This window comes from Abramis brama (assembly GCF_963993115.1).
Source record: "Abramis brama genome assembly, chromosome: 15".
Classification (NCBI taxonomy): domain Eukaryota; kingdom Metazoa; phylum Chordata; class Actinopteri; order Cypriniformes; family Leuciscidae; genus Abramis; species Abramis brama.
In genome coordinates, this window is record NC_139977.1 from 21118605 (window position 1) to 21146399 (window position 27795).

General features: G+C 38.5%; 1 protein-coding gene across 1 annotated transcript; it reads right to left on the minus strand.

Moving 5' to 3' along the window:
• Window positions 1–418: 418 nt before the first annotated feature.
• On the minus strand, window positions 419–27795 carry rictorb (RPTOR independent companion of MTOR, complex 2b). The gene is made up of 38 exons (XM_084138155.1): window positions 27713–27795; window positions 27539–27586; window positions 24470–24567; window positions 23138–23202; window positions 22357–22488; window positions 21874–21937; window positions 21453–21579; window positions 21189–21358; window positions 20891–20958; window positions 20714–20781; window positions 20292–20374; window positions 19761–19848; window positions 19565–19655; window positions 19377–19443; window positions 18974–19054; window positions 18781–18881; window positions 18505–18670; window positions 18329–18430; window positions 17631–17677; window positions 17403–17538; window positions 16997–17196; window positions 16754–16880; window positions 16443–16607; window positions 16064–16140; window positions 15538–15616; window positions 15238–15347; window positions 15043–15130; window positions 14863–14955; window positions 14466–14572; window positions 13467–13732; window positions 9845–10880; window positions 7749–7926; window positions 7366–7450; window positions 7048–7251; window positions 6657–6809; window positions 4283–4406; window positions 3458–3596; window positions 419–3226 (listed from the first exon to the last, which is right to left on the minus strand). The coding sequence occupies exons 1-38, from the start codon at window positions 27774–27776 to the stop codon at window positions 3152–3154; spliced, it is 5172 nt and encodes a 1723-aa protein (XP_083994281.1). The 5' UTR covers window positions 27777–27795; the 3' UTR covers window positions 419–3151.

A 27795-nucleotide genomic window follows, 5' to 3' on the forward strand; every position in this document is an offset into this window, starting at 1 on the left:
GAGTAATATGAGCAGAAATGTGAGAACATAACGTGGGAGGATCTCTCAGTATAAGAGTGCTGGGAGTTGCAAGCGTCATTAGCAGGAATCAAGAATAACAAGTTTATTAACCCTTAATGCACGTTAAAACGATTCCCTAGTTCCATCCCGAAGATTTTAGACTCTAAAATCGATATTTTCCTGCGTACAGTTGTAAGCATGGATTTACATAGGGGTTAAAAGAGAATACATAAAAAAAAAAAAAAAAAAAAAAAAAAAAAAAGGCCAAGAGAGATACAATGACGGGCTGTTCTATGGAAAGCAGCAGGAATTTTTCTTTGGAATTCTGCACAAATGTGTATAGCCTAAAAAAAAGAGTTTACTGATGTGATGATAAAAACCTCAGAGGAACACAAAGCAACATGAATGAAACACGTAGTCAAGAAAATCGAGGTTTATTTTATCACGATGCATCCCTTCCATTAGATTTTCAAGGCCAATAGCTAATGCCCCCCAAAACACATTAAATTATACCTCATAATTACAGAAATATTGTAAATATGTACAACAGTTTTAGATGTTTTTCCCTTCAGGAAAAAAAATATAAATAACACTTCTTGCATCAGTCTCTGCAATTGCATTATTAAATGGTGCTTAAATTTCATACGGTGCTCTGCAAAATCATGAGTGCACTTGAAAAAAAAAAAATGGAAAAAAAAATCACTGAAAGGTGCAATTAGTTTTAGTTGTACAATGAACAAATGTACACTTAAAATATATGCATTTCCTTTACACGTTTAGCATTAATAGTGATGGACAAAACAACCCCTTTAAAATACTTGAAAAACTTGTTCCACAAATACAATTATCATCTTTGCAATAACGGGCGCTTTTGTTATTATTTCAAAGGTTTTATAAACACCAGTACATTACCAATTCAAAATTCTTTTAAAAACAATTTAACACTGGCTTCCGGTCACATGGTGAAAAAAAAGCAGCAAGAAAATAACAAAACACAATTTAACAGTGGAAAAAGACCCACAAAGAATCTGGATATTTTCACCACACATTCTGATACTAATGATTTTCTGAGAACAGTTAAGAATATATTAGGGGCAAATGCCATATGTTTTTTGTTCAAAAAGCATTTTTTAATCAGTGACTTAATTATTGTCTAATGTCCAGCTATAGTATAAAACCTATTATTTAGCTTAAACAGCATCATGTACCACTCAATGCTCTCAGTGCTAATTTGCAGCTCTCATATTTCTTTTATTTCTCTAGGATAGGATTAGATTGCTCATGCACTTAAAAGTTTTCTCCAGAAGCCTAAAAGGAAATGCTGTAACAATTACTAGTATTGTTGGCCATATCAGACTCATTAGTTTTCACAATACAAAAAATAATGGATGTTGAAACCTGACGCTCAGTTCAAAATCCAAGGCAGAAAAAGGCAGATTTATTAGTTTCTATAATAAATATAAAAAGAAAAAGGGCAAATTCATTAATTATAATAGGGTTAAAGCTAATACAATTAAGGCAAAATAATTAAAGCTGCCTAAATACAAAAAAAAAAGGCCCAGCCAAGAGAATGAATTGATCGTCCTATCTTCAATAAGTCAATTGTGCATATAGAATTAACAGGCACATTGCATAAAAACAATTTAAATATGAACCTCAAATTTATACTTACAAATGGGGATCTAACCATTTTTGGTCATGTTTTTTATGAAATATTAAACTAGATGCATCCAAACCCTAAAGACATTTTGTTACCTCATTAAACCAAAAAGGCAATGCACAAAACTAAGAATTGCTGTCATAAATATTGATGATAATAAAGCATAGTATTTAATGGGTGCCGACCAGTTGAATTTGAGCAGAACATGTCAAATGTTTTATTCTCAATGGATTGAAGATCAGCATCAATCATTTCTTATATGTTTAACCTGTTTAAAATATCCTGACAAAATTCAGGTTAAAAAGCGTTAATAGCAATCCCAATGAGAGAATCAAGTACAAAAGTATTTTTTTATAACAAATTTTGTATGTTTGGCGAGTCTTAGTTTCATTAATTCTCTGCAGAAAGTTACTTCTAATCACTAATAACTTGGAAATAGAGAAAAGTCAAATTTCAAAATAGCAGTGGTGAAATGCACTTTAACTTCCTCTTTTGAACCCATCGTCAACATTTACATTGACTGTCAGACGTAGTTAATATACAGAGAGTTTTTTCCTGGCTAATGCGCTAAAATGGCGTGAAAAGGACCGAGAAACAGCTTGGACCAAACAATAAATAAGTAAATAAATAAATAAATATCTTACTGGTTTCAAATTTCAATTTTTTTGGATGACGTTACAGAGGTCAGTTAACAAAGTTACGCAATAATACAATACAGTCACTACTGCATTATTATGTAACAACACCATCAAAAACATGTTACATACATTTACTCAGGGATTGCTATGTTCTAAGAATTGATTCAAATAAGCACAAATGACTCTTTCATGAGTAAGGTACAAAAAGGGTACACTGGCAGTTGCTCATTATTATTACTTAATGATGATTGTCTTACATAGCAAATCACACCAAGACTAAAGTGTTTGCTCATCCTAGGTGCAAAAGCCACTTCTTCATATTCTTTAAACAACCAGAATTAATAACAGAGGATTCCAAAGAAAAACAGCCGGAATGTTGTAGTGTTGAGGGATCCGCTCAGGGAAAAAATGTTTTGTACGTGCAATCAGACGCATTGGCCCTTAAAAAAGGACAATATTCACTGAATGGAATTGAGGGAAGTTAATAAACTTCCTAAAGAGTCTTGAATGATTTTGCTCACTTGTGTTTGAAATACAATTTGCATTGACTCAGTTTCACTTTCCGTTCAATAGAACTGTCAGTCACAAGGGTTTTTTTGGTTACAACATCCAATATAGATGTCTACAGAGCATCTGTGTAGTGTATTTGTTCAGATAAAAAGAGTTTGTTCTCTTAACGTACCGCCTTTTCTCTCTGTGGAAACATCCCGGGTGACTCTCTCAATCCACCCATGTCTGTCCCATAGCCCTAATCTGTTATTGCGTATTAATCTGAAGCGCATGGTCTGGCCAAGGAAATGGATTGACAGCTTCCAGCTTGGGGAAGAGAATTGGCTGGAACACGGCTAGAGCATCACGGCTCTGATGGAAGATCTACTGTGGTAGACTTCTTGGGCATTGCCAGAATGCTCTCGGCCTCCTCGTACATCTACAAATAAAAAAGGTTACATGAATGCTTAGTAAAAATAGTGCTGAAAAATAGCAATTTCGTTTACACTACTGGCAGAGAAATTACACACTTCAGCTTTGATTGAAAGACAAAATAAATGAAAATATCTAGGTTCCACCTTACTTGTGCAATCTAGATTGTTAAAAACAGTCCAGAAAAACAATCCTGTTTGGTCTTTATGGGCTATTGAGACAAAAGTTCCATTATTACCGGAATGAATTGAACATCTTGGAAGAGTTCCTGAATGAAGCGTCGTGAAGCCAGTCTGAACATGCAATGACCCAGCAAGTAAGAAACTTCAGAATACAGGCAGATGTCATCAAACGCATATGGAAACTTTTCCTTGATTCTGCAAGGTAAACAAGTTAATTTGACAGAGAACAGAGAAGAAAAGAAAATCCTATCTCTACTAATGGTGCTTTTCCACTACACAGTACCAGCTCGCCTCGACTCGCCTCGACTTGCCTTTGTTTGGTTTTCCACGGTGTAAAAGTTGTACCTGTACCCGAGCTGAGGCGATACTAAAATGTGACGTGAAAACACGGCAGACTGCTGATTGGTCAGAGAGAATTGTCACTATTCACTGCGTCATCATTGCATGCGCCAGACAAATATCCTGAATAAAAAACATCCAAAAACAGCATACACTCGATTTCCTCCATTGTCCTGTGTGTGTGGGTAGCGGGTGTGTGTCGCGTAGAAGATTAAGTCACGACAGTTTCCTGCGGCGTCGCTATGACGACCAGGTACTATTGTGGAGGTACTATCTGCAATGGAAAACGGAGCGAAAAGCGAGCCGAGCCGAGACGAGGCGAGTGGAGTGGAGTCGAGTTGAGCTGGTACTGGTAATGGAAAAGCGCCATAAGCTGTACTTTTCTCTCCATTTTCCCCAAGAAAGATTTCACTTCACATTGCCTCATGAAAATAATCAAATCAAATAATGTTCAGCCAAACAGTTACAGCAACCTTTGTTGGGAAATTAATCAGGAAAGCATTTGTTAAACTGAAATCCTTGTGGATGAATTGTCTCCTTACGTGAGGAGTCCAGTTTCATTCCCTTTAGTCCCCACCGAAGAGCTCAGGTTGATGACAAGCCGAAGCACCTCCTTCCTCAGAAGAACACGGCAGGCTGGAGCATCCTCTGGAATGTTTTTCACCCCTGGTAGAAATACAGCATGCACAGAAAAAAAAAATAAACTCAACATGTCCAATATAAAACGCTTAAAGGGGTCATAGACTGAGAATTCAAATGTTCCTTGATCCTTTGACAGTTAAGAGTTCGTTATACTATAAAAATACCCTGTAAGTTTCAAAACTCAAAACTTTCTTGTTATTCCAAAAACTGCTTTTATTGAAACCAAGGCCAGCAAACGACAGGATCTAAAAAGTGGAGACTTGTGACGTCACAGGGCAGCTTTGGCCCCGCCCACTGGAGCGTTAGTGAACAGTAGGCGCGTTTCCATTACAGATTTGTGCAAAACTTTTGCGTTTTTTTCTAAATGTCGACATAAAACTATTTCGAAATGACGGCGTTTCGATGTTATGCGACTAAAACTTCATTTTTTCCTTTCACGATAAGTAAAATCGTTCCAAAAACCATGGCAACGGACGTTGGTAGGTTTATGTACTAATCCCAGCCACTGCACTAGCCATTATTATTAATCGAAGGAGATGTATGTGTGTTTTCAAAGCATTAATGGTAAGGAACGACCCTTATTATACTTGTGAGCGGCACATATGAGGTGTTTCTGGGTGTTTCTCCCTCATATCTGCTTTGAGGTCTTGATTGTGGCATTTCTTTGAGGTTTAGAATCCATTATTCCTGTAATTCTTTTGTCTTTTATGAATTTAATAAAGAACTCTGTCTCGTATTCTGCCCAAACACACCACGTCATCTACATCAGGTGACCTGCAAATGCGCAAAAACTGTTTCCATTGCAGTTTTGCGAAATATTTCTTTTTTGAATTGCCTGAAAATCCACATCATGCGAGCGTAAAAACTTTTTTGCGATAAATGCGAGTTTTTGCGAAATTGACGTGTTTCCATTGGCCGTATTTTCAATTCGCAATTTCAATTTGCGCAATTTGAAGGGTAATGGAAACGCGGCTAGTGACATGAGAACTAGAAAAGATCGATACAGGATCAATACCATTACCTTCCAAACTATCCTAATGCTAGGATAGTGGGGTTTTTTTCCCAACAATGTGAATGTCTCAGCAGTGCATTATTTGTTTGTATTCGGTGTATTTCACTGTGGATTATTTGGTAAATTTCGGCGCAGGATTTGCAAACAGACTTTTACGCTCTGGATCTGCCATCAACGCCACAAACATGCAAGAAGTCATGTTTATTCTAATGCCTGATCAGTGATTTCTGATGTAATTATTCAAGTTCAGATAGATTATCGCTCAAAATATCGTTCAGTACTGTTTATGCATCAGTAAATCAAGCCAGTGACTAAACAATCAACTTCATGTCGTTTCTCTTAGGAGGATGAAAATAATCTTATTTAAACTGTGATTAAATTATATAAAGAAAGCGATCAAAGAACGCTCCCTTTCCAATTGCCCAAGCTGTCAATCAAACAGCGCAAGTTTATCTGGACACTTGCCAAAACTTGTTGAAATCAATCATCACAAAATCATGACGCTGTTACAATGTACAGTACAACAAAGCTCTTACTGTATTAACATCGTGTTTGCATTGTTATTTGGTGAAAGCCAGAGGTGTAAAGTCCAGGTTCAGAAAGTAAAAGTCCTCCTCAGTAGCTATTGTTCCAATCACCTGGATTTGCTAATTAGCACCGTTTTTCAGCCAGGAGATAGAACTAATTAGTGAAATTAGCTGGCTGAGTTCAATAAATATATGGCAGGACTTTTACTTTCTGACCCCTGGACTTTACACCTCTGGTGAAAGCATTCGTGAGAGTGCCGAAATTGCGTTGCAATGATAAGATCTTTTCATACGCAATCAACAGACTGTCTGTCATCTGCTCAATGCTCATCACTGCAACCTTTCATGTGATGGGAATAGATCTTTATGATCAATACTTTTCACGATTCCTTAATCTCGATAGCTGTAATAGTAAAAACGTAGTAAAAGTTTTAGAGAGAGTTCCACATGTAATACTAGCTATTTCATATGCAAACATGTCAGCCAATTACAGCAGTGGGCATTTACACTGAAGTCTCACAGCAGACACGCCCCTTAAAACAGAGCATTTAAATCAGAGGCTAAAATCAGGCTTGGAAAAATGCCTTTTATTTATAAATTATGACAATTTTTGATGTTAAAATCATACTAACATTATAAGGGCATCCCAGGAAACATTATAAAATAATAAAATAATCCAGTCCATGACCCCTTTAAGACTGAATTTCTCATCTGACTCTTGCAAGAATTTCTCACCAAGAACAAGCTCTGTGCTGCGTGTGCTTCCACCAGAGCCCTGAGAGACAGCGTCGCTGCAGCCAGACACTCCTGAGAACTTCGACTGAGGCATGACTTCCAGGTTGTGTATGGACTGGTTGCACCATTCCGTGAATGGAGCATCGGGATAGTCTAAAACAGGGTTGAGGGTGTATAAGAACATGAGGAAACCATATAAATAAAACATTTACTAATATATGGTAACCAGACGACCATGATTACAATGAATAATGGGACGTGTCTCGTAAAATCACGTCTGGTCACCCGCATACACACCTATGTGGTTAGTGAGGTACCAAAATGAGGTTGTCTATTTCCTATATTCATTTGGATAAACTACAGGAACAGGAACATAAAACCTGCAGCTTACCTGTGCGGCTTTGTGCGGGAGTGTTTGAATTGCAGCCAAGCACACATAGCCCTGCACAGTAAAGGCAGTTCTCCTCATTGTGCTCCTGCAGGCCAGTCTCCTCTGCACCCAGCAGCTGATGCTGGTCCGCACGGCTCACTGCAATCAGTTCTGTGATACTAAGCTGAGACCGCAGAACAGAGTGCCTGGATCCTTCGTTGGAACCTGAGAAGAGAACAGCATTAAGTAGCTGAAAGAATAGTGAAGCACTAATGCTATGGGACTATTATGCAGACTAATAAGGAGCTGATTAAACAACATAACCATTCTTGTCTTTACCATCTGCATCTCCCAAGAAGAACTTTGCTGATCGGTCCTCTGATGGTGGACTCGTCCTCTTCTGGAAGTATGGTATGTCTTTAATCTAGGTAGCAACCAAAAACAAGGAAAGCAAGTTTCAGATACGAGTTTAAAAGGCATTTTTGTATAGTAACATCCTTCTCGGATGATCCTGTTCCAAGCGGACACCTTTTGCATGTGGTCAAAGGATGCACATTGCCATAAGCTTCAACTTGCAGACTTCACTTTGAGACAGTTCGACCAAGACATATTTAATAGGCATGTGTAAACAGCAATTTGCCCCAGTAGAAAAAAGTGGGATCAGTTAACCAGAGATTGATTTTAGTACCAGGTGTAAATAGGATCATAGAGTAGTTAGTGACCTGGAACATGCTGTTGATGTCCATTGGCAGAGCAAGCCCAATGTAGTCATCGGAGTTGCCATATGTGGCACTGGACACCATGGAGCGCACTGAGGAGGAGCGCTGCAGGGAGGTCTGACTGATAGGGCTCAGAAGATCCTCTTTATCCAGGGATGCAAAACTCAGAGCCTTGAGAAACCTGTACTCATACAGAAGGGAAGAAATTAGAGCGAGGCGTTTGAAAGAAGCACAACATTGGCAGAGAGAACGGTAAGAAAGGAGGTTTGGACATTTTGGAAACTACTTGTACTGATTCTGCAATAACGCAGTCTTGCTAGCAGATGATTGGTAGGTTTGTGGGAACAGGTAGGTTTTGTGGGAACAGGTTGGTGAAGTGTATTCACATTTCAGAAAGTGAGCAGCTGTTTGTCATTAGCTGCATCATGCAAGTACTGTAGGTCAAAAACTTCTACATGCTTCTTGGAACAAATGTGGGAATGCGGCTAGTGTGGGAATCCGTCTGACCGATTAGTCGGTTCACATCAGCAAACTACTTGAGGGAATTCTGCGACAATGGAGACATAAGTTAGAAAGTATTTTTAGAACTACAATCAATGGGGAATGAAGAGAGTTTAATTTGTCCTACTGTGGGAAGGTCATTTCAAGGACTGAGGAGTCATGGTTGAAGAGAATCGGGTTAAGGTATGGGCTGTGGGAGTGCTAATGTGAAATGGAAAAAAGGGGGCAAAGTACGATGAAAAAGAAGCCAAAAAGGCTAGGTTTCTGTATTGTAAAGCCTTGTTTATACTTTTGCCTTGCACCGCACCACAATCGTCCACTGACTGCATGCGCACTTCAGAGGGGTTTATAGTCAACACGGTCACTGAAACGACAGGGAGCATATTGGAGAAAAAATCCTCTAAACCATCAAAAAAAGTAGCGTAGTAGTAGTAGTTTGGCTGAACAACGTCAGATCATATTGTCAAACTTCAATCTAGGTTTTGTCTTTGTCAAACATTTCTTGGAAAGATTTAAAGATTGTTTTAGAAGGAATGTTGAAACGTATATCATTTCATATTTTTTATTTTAAAGATATAAAATATATAAGCTTCCTTTAAGTAACAATTTTTGCATAAAAGCTCTAAAACATGTTAAGGAACATATAGCAGTTTTGCAATTTATATATGTTTTTTATTTCTTGCAATACCAATTTTAATGTTCTAATGGGACTGAATAATAAAAACATAAAAAGGTTTTGGTTATTATTGGAATCAGCATCCAATATTTAACACATCACTAAATAATATATAAAATGTACAAAATTTAAAGTAGTGTAGGGAATTCATGTAAATGCATCTACAATATTCTTTGAAATGCGTACATACTTCCATTATATACTCCTAGTAATGTATAAATAGCATGTGATGTTCTAAGTTCTTTCCACATTTTTCCAGCAAATGTTGGCTTGAAATTGTTCATTGCTGAATACGTGCTACGTGCACTGTTCGCTCAAGTTACAAAAAATGGCATGCACAACGTGACGCGAAATGGGTTCTAGCGAAGTCAAAACCAATTTTGGCAAACTCCACGATGACATAATTTGTGTCGTGCGGAGAGTATAAACCAGGCTTAAAAGTGGACGCTCAAACAGAAAAAGAGGAACGTTAGCGCTGGGGATGGTCCACGCACCGTGGAAGCAGTGATCTGCGATGGGGCTTGCTCGAACCTTTGCCCAGACATCTGAAGCGCTTTTTAGTAAACCTGAGAGGGACCATCAGAAACAGATCACATTATTTCCAGAGGGGAGCAGTGATTTTAAATGGGCTTTTGGGGGTGCCATTTCCCTATTACATGGATGGTAACACAACAACATTAATGGGGAAAAATGACTTCTGTAATGTCTCTAGTCCTAATGATTTCTCTGAGAAATTTTCGAGTCATCACACCTTGAAACTTTGGAGCAGGACGATAGCGTCTGTGGATGAATTCTGTGAATGTTGTGTGACATAAGTGGTGTAAAGTCTAAAACTGTAAGCGAAAGAAACAGTAAAAGAAAGGTGACGTAATGACAGAAAAGGGGAAAAGTTTGGCAACATCTCAGGGTCCATCTGCTTTACCTGCGTGGTGTGAGTCTGGAGTCCAGGCTGCCAGTTTTCATGGTGATGGCATCAGCGAAGAGCACGTCTTTGGCAGGCGAGGAGAGCGCCTCGCTATGAGAAAGGGAGGGATGGATGCGCTGTTGCTGCAATCGTTTGAGGGTAGCGTAGCCTAGTGCATCCCGAGGGCTGGTGTACATGAAGCTACAGTCAGTCAGGCTTGAGATGGTCGTGACAGAGGGCGATTTAAGAGACTGAGCCCTGCGGGGTAAAGTATGAGAAGAACCCGGGGGCATCAGCAGTACTGAGTTTGATTTGGATAGGGGCAGGTGGTTGGACTGGGGCGTGAGAGAGTTAAGTGTTTTGATAGTTTGAGTGCTAATGACCGTATTGAGGCTAACGCAGTCCGTGTCAATGGTGGAAGAGTCCACGCCACCCACAGTCTCTCGGGATGGGCTGGAACTCATGGAGCTGATGCCGCTGGTGGTCGTGTCCGTGTTGAAACTCTGGCTACGGCTTTTAAACTGAGACCCGCCCCCAGAGGTTGAGCCATCACCGCCCAGCCTTTCCCGACTGGTCTGCTCTCGGTTGGCATCTCCAACCCCTGAGCTCCGCTCTGCAGTTCTGTTCTGACGTACCTCCGGCTCCCCAATACTAGATGTACTGCCCTGAGTGTCCGAAGTTTTGCTGCCCACAAAAGAGGTCTCCAGACTAATGCTTGGGCTTTTCGGCAGATGTCCATCGGTAAATACAGGACTGAAAACATCTCCCTGACCTGGAGAGAATATAGAGGGCTCCGTGACTGTGCGTATCCTCCTGAGGCCTCCTAGCGTGGTCTCGCCATGGAGTTTACTGCTGCTGCCAGTGCCTTTGGGGTCACTGGTACTGCGGACTTTCTTTCCGGAGAGGGAAATGAGGAAGCGGTTTCGGACAAGTCGGCTGGAGGCCAATATGGTGAAGGGGCTGCGGTCCTTTAGGAGTTTGGGCCTGAAGTACAGTGGCTGGTCCTCTGAAAGCTCAGAGCTTTCCAACTTATCATCATCCAGGATGTACATGCCTGAAAAGTAAGTCATTTAGGCAATTTTGCTTTTAGATGTTTTTAAAAGGAACCACTAAATACATTTTCACAGTGTGTGCACAAGTACAGTGTGTGGTTAGAAAACTCCCTTTACCAGTTTCTATGCGAGTCAGAATTACTGACTGAGCGTAGTCATCTAAACCCAGTCTAGAGGGTAGAGGGTAGATAATGATTTGTGGCTTTCTAAGCCTTACTAAGATGTATTTGGAGCACCGCTGTGAAAATGTATTCAGTGGTTCCTTTTAAAAACATCTAAAAGTAAAATTGCCTAAATGACTTACTTTTAGGCAATTTTACTTTTAGATGTTTTTAAAAGGAACCACTGAATACATTTTCACAGTGTGTGCACAAGTACAGTGTGTGGTTAGAAACTCCCTTTACCAGTTTCTATGTGAGTCAGAATAACTGACTGAGCGTAGTCATCTAAACCCAGTCTAGAGGGTAAAGGGTAGATAATGATTTGTGGTTTTCTAAGCCTTACTAAGATGTATTTTTGAGCACCTCTGTGTATAAATGCAGGCCCAACCATTCCATTAAGTAGAAAAAGATAGCTTTTATAGCTCAATCTGGCATATTAAGATAAGAAAGTGCAATTGAGAAGAGTTCTAATTTGTTGATGCCTACAAGCCTGGGAATGTCTTTAAATATATTTCTAACGATTTGAAGTAAATCACTCCAACATTCAAAAAATAATTTATAAAAAATAAATAAAAATCACATCACGAGCAGTCAATCTGTACCAGGTTTCCAATCAAATTCAGCGAAAAGCAGACTAAAAGTCAGCGTCAAAATTAAATCATGCATGTGAAAAATGACACAACTTTGCTCTTAAGGCAAGAACAGGAAGGAAGAAGCAATTTTGTGGCACAAATTATTACAAAGCATTAGTGGTTCTAGGAAAGCACCATGTGTGTGTTATGTATAGGGCTGTGCCGGTAAACTTGACCACCGCAGTTCGCCTAAACAATTTTTTTGTATGTGAATACTGTTTTACATTAATATTTTGACACGAGTGAAGCACAAAGCTTTGATTACAAAATAAATAATAGGTTAGCAATTAAATGTTACATCGCAGCCATGGAAAAGTTTGAATTCATGACGAATGAGAGAGCCCGTTGTGCGTGAGCCCATGAAATTAAACTTTGTCGGCTTTGAATACTGGTTTGCGATCTGGTCACGCGATTATCAGCGAATTTAACAATATTCCATTAGTTATTCCATATAGAAAGCTTGAATTGTCTACTTTTAAACAAAACAATTCAAAACGAAAATAAACCGACTAGCATATGCTTATGTTTTCCTTATGAAGTGTGCATTTCTCTTCATAGGCACGTTCACTGCGAAGATGACGAGTCAGCATCGTCAACTTCATCTTTGCAGCCCGACACTGACACAGAAAACACTTTATTAATAAACAATTCAAATGTCCCCTTGCTAAATTTGACACATTCATAATCAATACTTTTGCCGGTTCTTTGTGACAGCTGTTATGTGCGTTACTGGCAGCGTCACCATCTGGTTACATGAACGCATCAGCACCAGAACATGGAGATTTTATTTTAGAGAATAATCGCACAACCTATTAGATATTCTATAATTAAATCAACTATTTGAATATTCAAAAATCGTGACTCATCCCTGCATGGAATCTCTTGTTTCTTTTCCCATATCTTCACTCGCTTCTCACCCATTTCCGAAGGGGATTATAAACGTTTCTTCCTTTGTTCGCTTTTAATTAGGCCTATTATTTTCGTATTCTTTACTGTGGTAAAGTAGAAAAAATGCTGTAGGACAGATAGCCTACATTTTTACTTGTACGTCAAATTCTTTTTAACACAGTTTGTGTTTCACACGTGCGGGTGATTTTAGTTTTTAGTTCTCTGGCAGCACAATATCAAACATAACTTAAATGCCTTGCCCTTGTGGAAGATAAAATTCGCTCTTCATACCTTTTACAAGTAGAAAACATGAAGATATCAGAAAAGAGATAGATGGTCTCTTTCCTGCTCGTGTCCCACATCCCTCTCAAAGCGCAGAGCGGTAGGCTATATCACGCGTCTTTGTGTGGAAATATTAAACGAAAGTTTTTTTTTGTTTTTTTTAAAAATAGATTCAACTTTATTATATTATTTAAGTTACCAGTATTTACTTTTTTTTTTATATTTATTTCAATGCTTTACAGGCTTTAGTATGTTGTTTCTTTGTTTTTGTTTTTATTTCAAAACAACCCCCCAACCACCCACCACCGCCGGTAGTTAGTCCATTACCACCGCGGTGGTAAAAAACTGCCACCGTCACAGCCCTATGCAATACTGTTTTGCTACATTAAACTAACTTAATCTTTCAATATAGTTGAAATAAAGAGTGAATAAAAATCTAAAAACGAAATCATGTCTAAAGACACCTTTCCGACAACATAATCCAGGTGGATTCTAACACTAATGATAAATATGAGATAAACATGCTTGAAATAAGTAGATATGGTGCCCATCTGAAATGTGGTTAAACCACAGTGTTGCACTAAAGATTATTAGTCATGGATGAGTGGATGGGAGCAGCACTCACTAGGCTGAGTGGAGTCACTCTCGCTGTTGTGTCTAGAACTGGTGGACTCAGAGTTCAGGCTAAGGGTGCTGGGCGCTGAAGACAGGTGGATGAGGGGTTGCTGTTGTTGTTGCTGCTGCTGTAGGTTCTGGTGCTGATCCACCTCATCCGGCACCACAGGCCAAAGTTGTCTGCGATTGTGCCTGACTGCATCCCAACCATGCAGTTTGAGCAGCTCACAGCCCTGCTTAGTTTTAGAAATGAGTCCCAGAACATAAAGACACGTCCTGAGAGAAAAAAAAGAGGCAAAGATTGTGAGAGTAAGGCAAAAAAGAAACAAAAAGACTAGCGTGTGTGTAAGAACAAAAGAATGCAAGATTGCCAAATAGTAGGGGAGGAAGAATGACAATGACAAAGTCACCCCTCCCCCACAAAAAACAACTCTTGTGATGGTTTCTAAGAAAGTCATTTTGAAACTATGGAAGTATCTGGAAGGGTCCACTGTTAACTTTTGGTTACCTCATGTCTACTCACCCAGATGGGTAAGCTGTGCAATAGCTTCACTTTATTGCATAATCACAAGCGAGCAACAAGTGAATGTTGCAATTCCAGTGTCTAATTTTATATATTTCACTTCTGATAACAGGAACCACACATACAATGAAAAATGCATCATTTCCACTCCAATATAACACTTTCTAAAAAAGAAACATTGGCTATTTAATATGTTTTCATTATAATGTCAGACATCTTTTCTTCCACTTGTTTATTGTTTTGTTTTTCCGAAGCAATTGATTACAGACCCAAATAGTCACAAAACGAAAGCTTCATACATTTTCTGAACTTGGAGCTAAACTGAATGCCATTTGTTTTGAGCTTTTTTGGAAGACACTGCAATTTCAGATCAGATGCACACCCCACCTAAATCCAAAATTGTGCATCTGACTTTAATGCCATTTCTTAATTTTGCCATTATTGGCAATATGCAGCCAGACATATCCAGTAATCAAGAATACATACCCCCTAATAGACAGAACCTCACAATCATGGGCAAGAGCGACGATATCTGGAATCACATTCTCTTCCTGTAAGAGGTTCAGTCCCCAGTTAGACGTGCCAATGTTTCCCTGGAAGTAAACAGAGTGAGTTTAGACTTTAAATAATATTACTAATGCCACTGAAAATTACTACAACAAAGACAGTAGTGAAAACAAGCTTCAACATGTCTTATTCTCACAAGACAAATACCAAAACCTCTCTCACTCACACACACACGTTGGGTTTCTATGCTTTATGGGGACTTTCCATAGACGTAATGATTTTTGTACATTATACATTTTATACACTTATTTTTTACATTTGGTCCCTACGTTGTGTAGGGTTTACCAGGACCACACATACACACACAGCAGCTCACCAGGGCCCAAAGAGCAGCTTTAAGCTGTTTGATCCCCTCCCATTTGTCCAGAGCTGGGCAGCGCACTGTGTAGCTCAGATCTGAAACTACATTCTGTCGGAGAGAGAAAAGGCATTATATGAAGAAATGTGTCAGTCACCATCAGGGCCTGGAATAAATCATTTAAAAAAAAACACATACCTGAGCTTCCAGCAAATGACAGCCTGTCTTATCATGTACAAGTTGCCCATACAAATGCACAGGAAGAAAAACATTTGGTCTTTGTAACCTGTAAGAAAAGTATTTTAGAGGCTGAAAAAAAGTTATGAATGACATCCTTTTAAATCATGATATGAACTACTGATAAATTGAAAAGGATAAAGATCCTAGGAAAACCTTTGGTTGCTCCGTCGCACGTAGTTATCCCCATCCACTGGTTTACGGTAAGTAGTGAGTGCTTCATTTAGCTGTTCCTCTATGAGGTCCACATACTTGAGGTTGTATTCCTTCAGGGGAACAAAAGTAATTTGACAGAATGGTTAAAGTAAGCTTGAGTTTGAATACTTTATTCTAATTCAAGTACACTATAAATCTATGGACAAATAATAAATACCATGTGTAGAATATTATTTTGTTGGTGTATCTAACAATCCAACACACTTTTAAAAGTGCAGAACAATGGTAAAGATACAGTACCTTCTGCCACTTTTCCAGCTGTTTAGTGACATATCCCCTCTCATTTAGATAGGAGAACCCTTTTGGAATGGACAAGAACCTGGAAATGGATGCCACATCATCAGATGAAAAGAAGCAGTTAGTTTCTTATGCAAAACAGACCCTTTTCAATATTACTGTAAGCCAATTAAACATAAATATTTAGACAATGTGCTTCAAAAGATTAAAGTGGAACAATACAATAAATAATGCATTGACCCATGCTATTTTTAGGAATTTCTTTACAATCTCTTTGTGTTTGGTCAAAGATGCTATATTTGAGATACTGATTACTGAAGACACTGACGATTTCTGAAGAATCATGTGTTTTTTCTAAGACACAAAGACTTGTGTCTTCATCTGAGTGCCCATCATTTTACATACTTTTCCGACAAATGCTACTAATTTAGGTGTACATCTTTTATGTGGAACAAATATGTAGTGCACATTTAAAGTCAGACCTCTGGGTTATATAGTTTAGTTATAGAGGGAATATTCTGAGCTTTACCGTAACAGCAACAGCACACCCTTGTCTCCCAGGTGAGTTAGTGCTGGCTTCATCTGAATCAGAGCATGTAGGTTTGCCTAAGACAACATGATCATAAGAAAACAGCAGTCATGAAAATAGTCATGTATTCACAAGCCATGATATAACTGTCCATCATTGATATTCTGGCACAGAACTTATGCTGGTTGTTTACAGATATTCATGACAGAATTCTAGAGCAAATCTACACCGGCACAGCACAATCAAATCACAGAAGTGTCTCCAACAATCCACGTTTGATCATTTTACCTAGATCAGCCTCAGCTAAACACAACTTTCTGCCAAGCTGAACTCCTCAATGTAAATGTAACATCCTCCCTTATGGGTTAATTGACTTCACCTTATCCTCACAGGCCTCATCCAGTATGTCCAAAGCCTCCACTGAGATGGCCTTGTTGCGGTCATGTAGCTGAGTCACCAGCAGTTCAATACCCCAGTTGCTGAAGAACTCTACGTTAGCTCGGAGTAACACCCGCAGATGCTTGGTGGCGTACAGCCTGCAGTTCTGTGCCAAAACGTTGAAGAATTATATTACTGATCCATAGGAGAATGCTTTTACCAGCATACTTTGCTAAGCAAAGCTGGGTTGAAATGTATGGCACTAAGACAAACACACTCAAAGGGTCAAAGAGTAGTAGGTCTGTTTCTTACATCAGTGGCAGCAGTGAGGATCTTTGAGAGGATGACTCGAGCTAAACCATCCCGGCTGTAGTCCAGTGTGGAAATGATCAGCTTCAGAAGATGGTCCTGGTTCTTCAGGGAGCACAAGTTCAGCAGGCTGTCAAAACAACGAAGAAGAAGAACGTTATTTCAAAAAGGGTAATATTGGCAGATTCCTATATATTGTATATCCCTAGTTTGCTGTAAATCGTTTCTGATAAGTCCTAGGCTAACCATTGGAAGACACTGCACTTCTCAAGCATCTTAACACCCTGCGGGTGGGCTGAGAGGGTGCCGAGGAAGAGGAAGTAGTGCTGGCTGACGGTGGTGAGGAGGCCGTTGCTCTGCAGACTACGATCTGGTTTCAGCCCAGAGGATGAGGACAGCCACTGCACAATGTCCTTTACCAGGTCCTCAAGATACCCCTGCCCATCCTGAGAAAACACCAATGTGGAAAATGAACATTAAGTTAAAGGAATAGCTCAAAATTCTGTCATCTATCATCATATCATTCTTTCTTCTGTGAAACACAAAAGGAGAAATTAGAAGGAAGAGAGTTATATAGGTTTAGAACAACTTGATAGTGAGTAAATAATGGGTGATAATAGGCTCAATTCTTTGATAACTTTTTTTTTCTCACTTCATCTGACTCCAGCAGGAACTCGATGAACTGACAGCCCACCACCGTTAATTGCCTGGCCTTGCTGTGGTCCAGCTCCAGGCTAGCATACAGCTTGCTGCTAGGCTTGTAGAAGAACAGCAGCCTTCGCACAAACCTGAGTGAGAAAATGTAGGATTTACAGCAATGAATGGTGGACGAAAAAGTATTAAGAAGATTTCTAAGATTAGTAAACCAAACTCTGCTTACTTGTGCATCTGTTCATCTTTGTTGTTTCGAAGGTTGACATTTGGCCACTGCGGCAATGATTAGAAACAAATTAGAAGAGATACCACACTGCATTTTTACATTTCATTAAGAAAACGTGAGTGATGATTTTTGGCAAGTTGACAAAATATAATATACTACCGCTCAAAGGTTTGAAAATTATTTTTCGAATAAATGCTGTGCTTTATATTCATAAAAAAAAAAAAAGTTCATTGGGCACAAATCAGCATTTTAGAATGATTTCTGGAGGACCATGTGACACTGGAGTAATGACTGCTGAAATTCATCTTTGCCATCACAGGAATAAATTACATTTTAAAATATATTAAAATAGAAAACGGTTATTTTAAATTGTAATAATGTTTTACAATATTACTGTATTTTTGATAGAAATAACTACAGCCTGGGAGACTTCTTTCAAGAACATTTTACAAAATCTTATCAACCCCAAACTTTTGAATGATCATGAACATTTAAAATCACAAATTGTGGTTCATGGCTATGATCTAATCATAATATGTATAATATAAAAAATAAAATAACATAAAAAAATATAATTAAAAAAAGGATGAGACCTTTAATATGCCCCACCAATTTAATCAACAAGAGGAAGAAAATGGCTTAAATGGTAAAAAAAAACACAAAAAACCCCCAACATAATTTAATCCAAAATCTCATACCTTGAGTATGGTACTGATCAGGACCCAATTCCAGTCCAAATTCTGTTTATGATTAAGTATCTGACTGTCTCTGAGGTTCATCATCAAGGCCTCCTCCGTGTCCTAAAGAACACAACAAATATGCAGATCACACCCAAAGCTAAAAATTTCCAAAAAATGCCGTCACCAGCACATACCTTAATAACAAAAATGTCTCTCTGGGGCCTGAGGTGCTGGTCCCGACCGCAATGAGCAGCTAGCGATTTGCGAATAATTTGGTCCAAGTAAAGACTATTGGGTTTGGGGCCTCGTTTCTTCTTCTCATGAAAGCGCTTCAAGTAATTGATCGCAGCACTGGCCCGCCTAAGAAACAACCAAAAACAACCCCATCAAACCACAGAAATGATAATCACGTAACTCTGACACTGTACTATTTGTGCTGTCGGCTATGAAGGACAAGACAGCTAACTCACAGTCTTTTCTCCTGAGGAATGTCAAAAGAAGCAGCCATGTTCATAAGTGTGGGCAGGCAGTGCAGGTGGTGACTATGAGAGTGAGGGAGAATGGTGTTTGCCTGAAAATAAAATGAAGATCACTCAAGGTCATTTGAGGTATAGTACAAGATTAAGCTGTATTTGGTGTTACTTTCATTCATTTCAGTAATACCATATGCAGGAGTTCTCCTAAGAGGATGGTTGCACGCACTGAAATGCTATCATCACTGCTAGTGATCACTTCAACCAGGCCCTGGAAGAAAAAAACCCAAAACATTATGACTTCAGAAGCCTTGCAACAAGTGCAACATGGACTACTTTCAGGGTTTTTTGTTTAGTCCTTTTTGGAGCTTGACAGTCTCTGGTTATATATGCTTGTATTGTTAATATATGCATGTATTGCATGAAAAAGAGCAGCATGAACATTGTTCAAAATATCTCCTTTTGTGTTACATGTCAGAATGTCAGAACATTAGGGTGAATAAATAATGACTGATAAAATGGACTACTGCTTTAAAAGCCTCTTTTCTTCAAGAACGTTCACAAAGATGGTGCCTTTTCAAATGCTATATTACCTCTAGAAGTCCACAGTGGATGAAAGCAGAAAGTAGCAAGGCGAGATAGTTATCCATCAAATCAGGTCTGGGTGGACACAAAGAACACAAACACATGTCAAGACTTTGAAGTTGCATGCATTCAAAGCTATGAGGCTTCATTAGTTAGCTCAGTTTCAGGGTTAGTTAAGCCCAGCAAATGCTCTTACCTGGAGCGTGCCCTATGTGGAAGTATTATTTTTGCTTCTGATGCTACAAAGCCATCTGACAGTCTCCAGCTGTCCTGAAACCTACTGGGGTCTGAAGAGGGGACAGATTGTTTCTGTCAATGTGAGTTGACTTCAGATGTGGTTGATGTCTGGAAATGAATGTTAATCAGTGCAAGCAGACAGCGGTAGCACTCACCCACACTGAGAAGAGCTTCTAGAAAATCTTGTGTCACCACGGGAACAGGGAGTCTGAATATATCATACATCACTTCCAGCAGACCTCGCTGAGAAGAGAGTGATAAAGTACCTCATAATGAGTCTTAGGTAAATGTGTACATAACATATAGGGCTTATCATTATTATTTTTGTTATAATAAATACCAGTAATTTGATTATTATAATTATATTATAATATAGGGCATCAAAATATTTAATTGTGATAAATCTTATGAAATAATTTAATTTTTTAATCTCATAATTTTTTATGCATTCAGTTCTCAGAACACTAAATAAGCCTTTGTGTATCTATCAAGTTTCAGCAAAATGTGTGGAAAATTTCTACCAACAGTGTTCTTTACTTGCACTTATTTATTAAAAACACACATTATGCACCATATTTAGTGTTGTAACTTTTGAAATAAAAGGAAATGGCTGTTTGTTTGTGTACTGCAAGTACTGCAACCGTAAATGTGTACTGCAAGCTTTATAATTATATCCTTTGTCATACCCTAACTTCCATATTTGGTATACACAGCAGACCAATGAGAGACTGGATTCCAGAGTTGCCTGACTTGCAGAGATTAATGATGCCTGGAGGTGCAGTGGGACAAAACAACAGGTTCAGTCTAAGCAGCAATAAACAAACTCCTACTGCAATGAGGTGCACTCATGAGGAAATTCCATTTACAATATTCATGCACTCATAAGCTGGCTTCTTTGGTAATCTTTTTTTGATGCATCATTCTAAGACATGCATTGTTACACAAATAACCTTAATATAGTATTGATTAAAAACTGGGCCCATGAGAATTGCATTAATTTATTTTCAATAGTTCTTAACGGCAGCATAGGCAATGTGAAAAATGGGGCCCTGGCAATAACTAATTGTATGTTTGTCATATTCTATGAAAGATATTGAGATATGTTTACCTGACCAAGAGCGAAGCGAAGCAACAATTGACATCTTACTGGCCAGAAATCGAGCCTCCCTGTCTTCTCTGTAGAGAGAAATACCACACATCTATACATGCAGCCAATACAAGTTGCATGCTTGCCTCTCCAATGGGAAATTCTTCTTTAAGGAAGACCTTAAAACAGCACACTCACTTTAGTTGACTCTCTGCCGTGTCTGGATTGTGTCTGTAGTGAAAGTCTGTGTAAGGTGCCAGGATTTGCTGAAAAAAGTAAATAAAACTTTACTGAACAACTTTTAAATGGTTTTACAAAATTTAGAACATACATATAATCATATTATCCGTAAAGATAAAGACAAATTAACCAGACTAAAGGAATAAGATAATATAACAGTAATAATAATTATTAGTAATAAATGAATAGTAATTAAAACAATTATATAAAAAATAAAATGTTTCTGATGGGTTGATTGTTGAAGACAGTTGGATACCTCTAGCTCCACATCAGGGCGAACGTATTGCCGTGTGTGTGGGTGATTGAGCAGGTGCAGGATGGTGGTGATCAGAGCCTCATTGATTCGACTGAGCTGACAGTCGATTACATTCTTCAGGATGGTGCTGAGACCGCCCCTTTTGGCCACAATCTCAGGGTTCTCCAGTGCTGCACGCACAAACATGGACATGCGTGAGGTCAACATCTGCGTTCACAGATTGATACATTACAGAGTGTTCTCTAATCAGTGTGCGAAACCCACCAAGTTCACAGATAATGGCGATGCAGGCCCGAACCATACGGTCCCGCTCCTGCGGTCCATCATTGCCCACGGCAATGAGAGAGTTTGCGACTGAGCTTGGGAAGAGCAGGGCGTTCACAGTGATCATCTGGAAAATCGTTGTAAAACACAGATACTTCCATCAATGGCAAAAACAACACACTGAACGGCGTTTAACAAATGGGCGAGTGTACATTGTGAGAACATAATTTGGATAATTTTTGTTTGAGTGGAACATAATGCAACTATTCTGATTCAGAAGGTTTTGATTCAAATAGGTTCAATTAAAATTCAGATTGCAAATCAAATATCAAATCAGTATAAAAAAAAGAAAAGGAAATTTTTCCATAATGGAATGAACGCAACTAAACATTCCTGATGACATTTAGTGTCCAGATCTCACCTTTCTCACCAATCTGAGAGCTTGTGTGCGTTCCACCTCATTACTCTGCTGGATGTCAATGCACCTGCAGGTTAAAAGGTCAACATTACACTAACCAGTCAACAGTAAAATGCACCTCAAACCCTAATCACATCCTTTTCCTACTGAAGATCTGACATGCTGGATGTTCAGACAGGACAGAGCGAGAGCCGAACCTAAAGGCTCAGTAATACACCTACAGTGGGATACAGAGGAAACAGCACACAACGCTTCAAAATGACCTTAACCCGATGTGACTAGCTCTTCACATGAACTCCTCTCTCTCACACACACACACAGAATGAGAAACTAACAAGAGATGATGCACAATTCACCACACATTAGCATCAAGTCTTGTTTTTGATGGAAACAGTTACCTTATCCCACAATCTCTAGCTCAGACTTGAACTAAACCACTCAAATGAATGGCCTGCGCACAGTGCTATGAAAACACGTCATACAGACCTGGCAATCAAGTAATCCACCTGGAGACGCAGTACTTTCTGAAGGATATTACTGTCTCTGATGAGGTAGCGGAGAGAACGCAAGCCAGCTGCCCGCACCTCCTTAGCCTCATTGAGCAGAGCCAACCTGAGGCTGTCAAAGAAACAGAAGAGACCACATTGAGCCTGCATTTTAACTGGAGTAATGTCACATATTTCAGAGTAAAACATATCATTCACTGAGAAATAATGTTTTACGCATTTAATATTCTGCTTAGGCAGACGTGGTGACTCACATGTGTTATTACAGAGGAGGAAAAAGTAATTTCATTTAAATGAAACATTACAAAAACAAATCTAGCATCCTCTGATTAATCATGCACAGGAACGTTTATTAAGAAAATAAATATGGTTGATTTTATGCGCTGCCAGGACACACGGGGGATGGTGGGGGAGTCCCCTTAAGAGGTCTCATGCTCATCAAGCCTGCATTTATTAGTTTAAACAGTAATATTCTGAAATATGATTCCAATTAAAATAACTCTTTTCCATTTGAATATATTTTTTGGTGTAATTTATTCCTGTAATGGTAAAGTTGAATTTTCAGCAGCCATTACTCCAGTCTTCAGTGTTACATGATGCTAAATGGCTGCTCAAGAAACATTTATTATTATCAATGTTAAAAAAAACAGTTGTGCTGCAAAATATTTTTGTGGAAACTGTGATGCACTTTTTTTAAAGTTCAAAAGAACAGCATTTATTTAGAAATCTCCATACCACACCTTCGATCCTCTATGACTCACCATATGATCATTTCTTCAAAGGTAAAACCAAACTTTTCCTCGGAGTGCCCGACATTGCAGAGCAGCTGTATTGGAGACACAAACAAGCACTTATTTATTTTGCTTGGCAACAAATAGAGACATTGATGACTCTACTTGCACTCAAGTATGCAAATAATTGTTGGAACACTGCAGGGTTTTCCACACAGAGCAAAAACAAGCTTATGCTCAAACAGTTGGAGGGAATGATTTTTTTTTCATCCGCAGGTGACTTATACAACTGATAGCATTGTGGTCGTGATAAAACCTGTCAGACTGGAGGAGCAGTCTCAGACTGGATTATGACCAATGCTACCAATGAACTGATAATTCCTGAGCTGAATCAGTATGAACAGAGATTTCCTGTAAATTGTGCAGAATATCGCAACTTGAAAGATCAGGAAAAGATCATGTTTGTGCTGTTACCCTTCCCCTGTTTACAGCACTGCAGTAATATGAGGCTTTGAGAGCATCTGAGATTTGGTTAATTGCTCAGGTCTGCTCAGATTCTTTTATTTTAGGCCAGATCCTGTAAGTGTGGGGCAGAAAAGCCCTCAGGCCTCGACTGGCGGAAGCCATAAAGTACTCTGTTTACTCCATTTCACCAAACACCAGTAAGTATTCACATGCAGGACTCCTGTGTTGGAATACTAAACAGATGTACCAGATTGGAGAGGCTGCTATGCATTAGGGATAGATTTTCAACTAGTTTTCCAAAAACCGACTAGTTAATTAGAAACTTTTAAGTCACCAGCATTCTTCAAAATATCTTCTTTATGTTCTAAAGAAGAAAGTCATACATGTTAGGAACGACATGAGGGTGACTAAATGAGACAGAATTTTCATTTTGAGTGAACTATCCCTTTAATGATAGTGAACTAAACCTTAAAACCCGTCATATGTAGTTTTCATCTCCCTACAATACATGTACAGCAGTATCAGAGTGAGAAAACTGTCTGATAAGTTGGGATTTAGGCAGTTAAAGTCAGCATGAAATGAAAGTTGCGTATTGTGAAACGGCTTCTGCAATGAGAAAACGGGACTGGATTTCATCCTTCGGGAATTGATTGGATCGTAGGAAATTGCTAACTAAATGGAGGCAGGTCTGAATGCCAGTTTGCAGTCATTTGTGGAAGATATTTAGTCCCACCCTCAGTGTAGGCATTTGTCATGAAGAGAATATGAATGAATCATATAAAATAAACACTGCAAAAAAATTCTGATTTCATTTTTAATTCATTGTGACTTTAACAACATTTATCCCAGGATTCCCTGTTCCACTGAAATTACTGATCCACTTTTGAGATGACAAACCTTGATGAAGTTGTTCAGGTGGCCAAGTTTGCGCATATTCGAGACTCCCTGCTGTTTGGCCACATTCTGGAGGATCTCTCGCATGTTCTCAGAAGGGTCTAGAAGAAAAAGATGACAAGAGCTGTGAGTTGTGAGGTCATCAGGAAGACAGAGATAGGAACAGAGACATTACGCTCTTCCTGGAACAGCAAGACCAAAGTAATCCACACCATTTCGACTATTGGTTTGCTACAAATGCAGGAAGCATAGAAGTGCTTTGTGGAATGAATCAAACACAGTATAATAACATTAGAGAAAGCACACAAAAGCATATAAGATTCAAACAATAACCACGTTATAATACAAACATCTCACAAATGAACAGCTTCTCATAAATAACACCGTCTGCTTAGTTTTGAAAGGTCTTGTAACATGCATCAAGATCCAGTGAAATGTCCACCAAACTGCAGTTCTAGTGTGGATAGAACAAACTATGTAGCTAATATAATAACAGGTTTTGATAAATTTGTCACAGGAATATCTAAAAAGAAGAGCAAGTCTGTGAGAATTCAAATATTTCAGTCTCACTCTTAATATTTCTTTTTCCACCAAACTCTAAACTATGCCCCACCAAAAAAAGAAAAACCTGTGAAAATAGTATTTTCTCCAGTGGTTGATTTTCTCTCATATTAGTTTACATTTACATTACATTTATTAATTTAGCAGACGCTTTTATCCAAAGCGACTTACAAATGAGAACAATAGAAGCAGTTCAACTAACAGTAGGACAACAATATGCAAGTGCTATGTGCTCTCAGTTTAATCTAACGCAGTATGTACCTTTTATTTTTATTTTTATAAATAGATATAGAATAGAACAGAAAGTGGTAGTATTAATGGATCAAGTGTTGTTGCCAAATTAATACTAACACTTTCTCATCTATTCTATATCTATTTATAAAAAATAATAATAACAAAAAAAGTACATGTACTGCGTCTTCAGACGTTTCTTGAAAATGGCCACGGACTCAGCAGCTCTGGTTGAGTTAGACAGATCATTCCACCAGCAGGGAACAGTCAAGGTAAAGGTCAGAGAAAGAGACCTATAGAACCTATATAAGAGACTTATAGTTAAGTAGTATAATAAAAAATAAAAAAATTCAATTCTTTTACTTTGTGTAAAACCATCTTACATAAAATACGGACAATCAAAGGCACTAATAACACAGCACTTTTGTTTTTACGACTTATTTCCCCCAGCAGTCACACAGGATATCTGTTCAGTCATCTGTACTGAAACAAAACAAAATCGCCAACCACAGAGACGCTCCCTGTTGCCAAAAACAGTGAAGATCAGGTCTTGTCTAAATACAGGTACACCACCTTCTAATTCAGCAAGGAGGCATTCAATTGATCGAAAGTGACAGTAAAGACATTTATAAGTTACAAAAAGATTTCCATTTCAAATAAATTAACCCTGTTTTGAATTGAGGACTTTATATTCATAAAAGAACCCTGAAACAATATTAAGCAGCACTGAAATTGTAGTAAAGGCTGCTGACAAAAAAAAAACAGTTATTTCACAATTGTACTGTTTTTACTGTAAATTTGATCAAATAAATGCAGCCCTGAAGAGAGCATAAGAGGCTACTTTCAAAACCAACAAAATAATCGACACCAAACTTGTCAACGGTAGTGAATGTCAATGGGAATTCATGACGGAAACCAACAGACAGTGCAGTGTTGCTGGAATACGATTACTGGATTAATACGGTTCGATTCAGCTCAGAAACTGAGGCAACCTTTTTTGGGGCAAGTTCAAAAAAAAAAAAAATCTAGCCAGCGTAGCAATAACAACTTATCCCCGGAAGCGGCGCTTCATCCAGAAAATGCCTTCCACACAGAGGTCATATGGGAAAAACAGCCTCAGGGTAAACCTATCAGCAAAGACAGCACACAATCATGAGCAGCAACAGCTAATGAGCTACTTTCCCCCACAGAAACACTCAAATACCAAGCAATACCAAAGTTAGTTTGGTATATTTAGTAATACTCTTCACAACATATATATACATTTTTCCATTCAAAATTTAACCCAAACAATGGTGCTTTGAAAGAGGCATACTGTATAAAACAGACCCATAATAATCTTATTACTAAATAAAAACTAAGATATTATGTGCACAAGAAATTAATAAAAAACAATAGCCTATTGTTGGCAAGATTTTGATTTGTCTGTTGAGCTGTACGGTGAGAAACCAGATCTATCAAGATCAGAATTATTTCTGAATTACTTCACCAGAATGAATACATTAAAAGGTAAGACTTTACAACAAGATCCATTTAGTTAACAATAGTTATGCATTAACTAACAGCAATACATTTGTTAGATAAACGGAGCAATTCCAAGAGGGTCCTCACACCATCGGTGCTCGGGCCCTAAATATTTATTTAATCTTTTTTTTTGTTAATTAATAAAAATAGAACTGTTCCTTGTTGTTAGCGCATGCTATCTCATGTCCATTAAATGATATTAACAGATACAACTTTTGATTTTAATAATGCATTAATACATTTGATATTAACATTAAATTAGAGAGTAATAAATGCTTTAGAAGCATTCCCATTGTTATAATTATTGCAATATATCTGACGTCAGCTTACATATTATTTATTTAAAAAAATAATGAACAATCTAAAAGTGAGTTTTGCATGCTTTCTGCAGATCTGTGTTTTGCTCTCTACAGTCTTTGGACCCTACAGCCCTGCAATGTTGGACATGAATAAGAAATGTGTGATATTCACATATCATGCATTCTTTATATAATAATAAAAACATTAGAAACCTCTAACACCATCTGTTTTTCTCTGTATTTATGTATTTTATACCAATATAAAAGAGCATGCATTGGATGTGGATGTGTGTGATGCTGTTGTCTTAGTTTAAGGCTGTGTCTCAAAACCTAGTACCGCAAGCATTTTTGGGCATCATAGGCGGGTTTGGGACGCGGGAGGCTGACATTCCAAACAAGCCTATGATGCCCAGAAATGAGGTCTAGGTGGGGAGTTCACAAGGTTCATCTGACTTACCTCTTGTGAGATCGAGCGGTACATTTTCCTCCCCACTGTCATTCCGACCTGTTTATGTAAGACAAAATAAGACACTGAGAAAAGGACGCTTGGGGCAAGTGTAGCTGAAGAAGACTGCATCATATTATCCTGAAGCATCTGTCAAGCGGCCGAGCAGAGTCTGCTTAATCTCACCTCGCATCCGTATACTTCGGATAGGACGGCCTCGGATGCTGACCGCCATCTTTTCCAGACACATTCACAACACCGGAAACCTC

Excerpts from the sequence above, each read along its gene's own strand:
- rictorb (XM_084138155.1), bottom strand. The coding sequence starts at position 27,776 with ATGTGTCTGGAAAAGATGGCGGTCAGCATCCGAGGCCGTCCTATCCGA. Across the intron at positions 20,782-20,890 it reads ACGGCAGAGAGTCAACTAAA|AGAAGACAGGGAGGCTCGAT; the intron begins GTGAGTGTGCTG and ends TTCTCTCTACAG. Across the intron at positions 3,227-3,457 it reads AAGATGTTCAATTCATTCCG|ATGTACGAGGAGGCCGAGAG; the intron begins GTAATAATGGAA and ends TTTTATTTGTAG.